Here is a 4,773-nt window from a genome sequence, read left to right on the forward strand (position 1 = left end):
TGGCGTCTGCCCCCCGGGAGCTCTGATGGGGGCTCCGATCCGCCGGACGCCTGGGTTCCCCCCCTTACCTGTCTCGGCGCCCTCGTAGAGGTTTCCCAGCAGGCCGTGCAGCGTGGCCAGCAGGCCGTGCAGCTCCTGCTCCCAGCACTCTGTGTGCTTCAGCCCCTGGGTGAAGCCGGCGCCCAGCGAGGGCAGCAGCGCGTAGCATTCGCACGCCAGCTGCCGGGGGGGGAGATGGTGTCAGCAACCCCCCGGCCAGGGGAGAGCCCCCGCATCAGCTCCTATCCCCCACCCCTCCCAACTCCCCACGCCCCAGGGGGCTGATCCCCAGCCACCCCCAGGCCCAAAGTCCCCGTGTCACAGGACAGCTCCGCCTCCTGCCCCACCCCTCCCTCACCTGCTCCCCCCATCTCTCCCCACGTCCTGGGGGAGCAACCCCCCCCGCCACAGCTCCCCTCCAAGTGCGGCCCCTCCCAGCCTGGCAGAGACCCCCACCCATCTGCCCCACTGTGCGGATCCCTGCAGGCCCAGCTCCCCCTGGAGACAGATGGATTTAACCACACCGATCTGAAAGGGGGGGAAGCTATATGGGGGGGGGTATTCCCAGCATGCCTTGGGCCAGCTCCCAGAGCTCCCCCCACCACCAGCGCCCCTCCAGTACCTGCTGCAGTTGGGGCGAATCAGCATCCACTCGGGACAGGAAATAGGCAGCTAGTTTGCCCTGGGGGTGAGGAGAAAAAGTGAGTGAGCAGCCGGGCACTGAGCCCCACGGCGCCCCCTCCCCTGCCCCACAGACTTACCCGGAGGGAGCCGCAGGCCCGCGGGTAACAGGTCATGCAGGCCTTGATGCCCTCCAGAGCCGAGAGCTGGCACTGGGGAGAGAGCAGAGACGCCGTCAGCTCCCACACGGCCCTGGGGGGGGTGGGGGACTGGCTGGCTCCGGGGGGCGGGGAAAGAGGCCCACGCTGTGAAGGGGGGGGAGAACGGGGCCCGCGATGCGAGGGGGGGAGAACGGGGCTGTGGGGGGGCACTCACCTCGGGTTTGAGGGCCAGCAGGGAGGTGAGCAGCCCGGGGATGGGGGGAGGGGGAGGGTCGGCGCTGTGGGGGGGCACTCACCTCGGGTTTGAGGGCCAGCAGGGAGGTGAGCAGCCCGGGGATGGGGGGTCGGCGCTGTGGGGGGGCACTCACCTGGGGTCTGAGGGCCAGCAGGGAGGTGAGCAGCCCAGGGATGTGGGGGTCGGCGCTGGGGAGTGGGGGCACTCACCTCGGGTTTGAGGGCCAGCAGGGAGGTGAGCAGCCTGGGGATGGGGGGAGGCGAGGGGGGGGTCGGCGCTGTGGGGGGGGGCACTCACCTCGGGTTTGAGAGCCAGCAGGGAGGTGAGCAGCCCAGGGATGGGGAGGGGGGGGGGTCGGCGCTGTGGGGGGTGGCACTCACCTCGGGTTTGAGGGCCAGCAGGGAGGTGAGCAGCCCAGGGATGGGGGGAGGGGGGGGGTCGGCGCTGTGGGGGGGGCACTCACCTCGGGTTTGAGGGCCAGCAGGGAGGTGAGCAGCCCAGGGATGGGGGGGGGGGGGCACTCACCTCGGTTTGAGGGCCAGCAGGGAGGTGAGCAGCCCGGGGATGGGGGGAGGGTCGGCGCTGTGGGGGGGCACTCACCTCGGGTTTGAGGGCCAGCAGGGAGGTGAGCAGCCCAGGGATGGGGGGAGGGGGGGGGTCGGCGCTGTGGGGGGGGCACTCACCTCGGGTTTGAGGGCCAGCAGGGAGGTGAGCAGCCCGGGGATGGGGGGAGGGGAGGGGGGGGGTCAGCGCTGTGGGGGGGGGCACTCACCTCGGGTTTGAGGGCCAGCAGGGAGGTGAGCAGCCCGGGGATGGGGGGTCGGCGCTGGGGGGGGGGCACTCACCTCGGGTTTGAGGGCCAGCAGGGAGGTGAGCAGCCCGGGGATGGGGGGGGTCAGCGCTGTGGGGGGGGGGGGCACTCACCTCGGGTTTGAGGGCCAGCAGGGAGGTGAGCAGCTCGGGGATGGGGGGAGGGGATGGGGGAGTCAGCGCTGTGGGGGGGGGCACTCACCTCGGGTTTGAGGGCCAGCAGGGAGGTGAGCAGCTCGGGGATGGGGGGAGGGGAGGGGGGGGTCGGCGCTGTGGGGGGGGCACTCACCTCGGGTTTGAGGGCCAGCAGGGAGGTGAGCAGCTCGGGGATGGGGGGAGGGGGAGGGTCGGCGCTGTGGGGGGGGCACTCACCTCGGGTTTGAGGGCCAGCAGGGAGGTGAGCAGCCCGGGGATGGGGGGAGGGGAGGGGTGTCACGGAGTTTTGGGGAACTCAGGGCCCTGCACCCCCCGGCTTCCTGCGATTCACCATGACTCTCAGCCAGCCAGTAAAGCAGAAGGTTTATTTGGATGACAGGAATACAGTCCAAGACAGGTCTTGCAGGCACAGACAACAGGGCCCCCCTCAGTTAGGTCCAGCTTGGGGTCCCAGGGCATGCCAGCCCACCCCCTTGGGGGGTCAGAGCCATCTCTGCCTCCCAGCCATCTCTCCAGCCTCCTTCCAGCCTGCTTCCAGCACTCTGCCTCCAGCGACCCCTCCCACAGCCTTTGTTCAGTTTCCCGGGCCCCGGAGTCATCTGACCTCCAACCCCCTCCTGGGTTCTCATGTTACAAGCTCAGGTATGTTCCCTTGGGCCGGCTCCCATCCCCCGATGCAGACCATCCTAGTCACACTCCCCTGTCAGCATTCACACACCCCAGCAAGAACAGTCCCAGTTCGTCACAAGGGGGGGTCGGCGCTGTGGGGGGGGGGCACTCACCTCGGGTTTGAGGGCCAGCAGGGAGGTGAGCAGCCCGGGGATGGGGGGAGGGGAGGGGAGGGGGGGGGCACTCACCTCGGGTTTGAGGGCCAGCAGGGAGGTGAGCAGCCCGGGGATGGGGGGAGGGGGGGGTCGGCGTTGTGGGGGGGGGCACTCACCTCGGGTTTGAGGGCCAGCAGGGAGGTGAGCAGCCCGGGGATGGGGGGAGGGGAGGGGGGGGGTCGGCGCTGTGGGGGGGTGTTGCGGATTGTGGGGGAGTTAGGGCCCTGCACCCCTCTTCCCGAGATTCACTGCGACTCTCAGCCAACCAGTAAAGCAGAAGGTTTATTTAAGGACAGGAACACAGTCTCAAGCAGAACGTGTAGGTACGACCAGACCCCCTCAATTAGGTCCCTCTGGGAGGTTCAGGGAGCTTAGACCCCAGCTTGGGGTTCCCTGAGTTGTACCACCCAGCCCCAACCGAAACTAAACTCCCAACTCCTCCCGCTGCTCCTCTCCTTTGTTCAGTCTCCCGGGCAGAAGGTGTTAATTCTCCCCACCCCCGTTCCTGGCTCAGGTTACAGCTCAGGTAGCTTCCTTCAAGGGAAGTCCCACATCCCCACTGCAACCCCCCTGCAACATTCCCAGGTCAAATCTGCCCTGCTCCCTGCTCCGTCACAGGGGGGCACTCACCTCGGGTTTGAGGGCCAGCAGGGAGGTGAGCAGCCCGGGGATGGGGGGAGGGGGAGGGTCGGCGTTGTGGGGGGGGGGCACTCACCTCGGGTTTGAGGGCCAGCAGGGAGGTGAGCAGCCCGGGGATGGGGGGAGGGGAGGGGGGGGTCGGCGCTGTGGGGGGGGGGCACTCACCTCGGGTTTGAGGGCCAGCAGGGAGGTGAGCAGCCCGGGGATGTGGTTGGTGGCGATGTCTCGCGCCAGCTCGGGCAGCTGGCAGGAGTAGAGCAGCAGGTCCCGCAGCACGGCCGCCCCCAGCGCCATGGTGGGGGCGGGGTCCTGGGACTGGGGGGGGGGGGCAGGTGTCAGCCCAGCGACGCCCACTTCCTGCCTGCCTCACCCCCTGCCCCCTTCCCGGTATCCCCAGCTTCCCCCACTACTCCCACACCCCTCCCTTCCCCACACCTCTTGCTCCATCCCCATCCCCAGCTCAACCCAAAGTCCCAGTTTTTTCAACCCCCCTTTTGCCCTCCCCCTCCTCTCTCACCCCCCCTTTCTCATTCTGCCCCTATCCCCATTCAGGCACAGCCCCCCCACCCTCCCTCACCTGGAGCAGGTGCTGCAGAGCGCGCAGCCAGCCCAGGCAGTGTTGTTGGAACGGCTCCGTGGGGCTCTCGCTCACCAGCAGGGAGAGCAAACACAGCCCCTCGAACCTGGGGGGCACAGGGAGATCAGTGGGGGGCACCCACCCAGCTGGGGGGGGGCTGAGTCAGCCAACCTCTGCAAACTCCACAGCCCCCTCTGTCACGTCACATGCTGGGGAAGTAGGGGGAGAAGGTGGCTCCAGCGGTGCCTCTATGGGGCCCATGGGGGGGAGGCAGCTCCTGCCCCTATAAGGGACACTAGGGAGGGAGTTCGAAGGGGAGCCGGGGGGGGGGCACTCTAGTATCCCCTATAAGGAAAGCTGGGCAGGGTTTTCCTGTGGGGCGCAGTGTGAGGGAACCAGGGAGGGGTTTCCGGGGGGCTCCCAGCTGCCCAGTGGGACGAGCCCTTTGGGGGGATGGGTCAGACCCCTCTGCCCCCAAAGCATGGGGGGGGGGGGGGAGACTCACCGTGTCTTGACGGCGCCCAGCCGGGCGTTGGTGACCCCGATCAGACCCCCCAAGGCCTGCAGGTTCTGAGAACACAAAGTGGGGGGGGGTTAGCGACGAACCTTGGACAGTACAGCCTCCCGCCCCGCCCTGGGATGGGGGGCAGCCCGGCCTCCTTAAGACCGCTGCAGAAAGGGGGGAGCCCCCCAGGCTATTCTGCCCCCCAG

At 68.7% G+C, this 4,773-nt stretch overlaps 1 protein-coding gene across 1 annotated transcript; it reads right to left on the reverse strand.

The window, feature by feature from the left end:
- Nucleotides 1–10: 10 nt before the first annotated feature.
- LOC101931757 (proline-, glutamic acid- and leucine-rich protein 1-like) lies at nt 11–4,675 on the reverse strand (the record flags this gene model as incomplete). Its single annotated transcript, XM_065580491.1, has 6 exons — nt 4,568–4,675; nt 4,063–4,168; nt 3,651–3,800; nt 801–872; nt 662–721; nt 11–219 (listed from the first exon to the last, which is right to left on the reverse strand). Coding segments are annotated over exons 3-6 (470 nt in total), but the record flags the coding sequence as incomplete, so codon positions are not given.
- Between the last annotated feature and the right edge of the window lie 98 nt (nt 4,676–4,773).

Source organism: Chrysemys picta, unplaced genomic scaffold, assembly GCF_011386835.1.
Source record: "Chrysemys picta bellii isolate R12L10 unplaced genomic scaffold, ASM1138683v2 scaf4114, whole genome shotgun sequence".
Taxonomy (NCBI): Eukaryota; Metazoa; Chordata; order Testudines; family Emydidae; genus Chrysemys; species Chrysemys picta.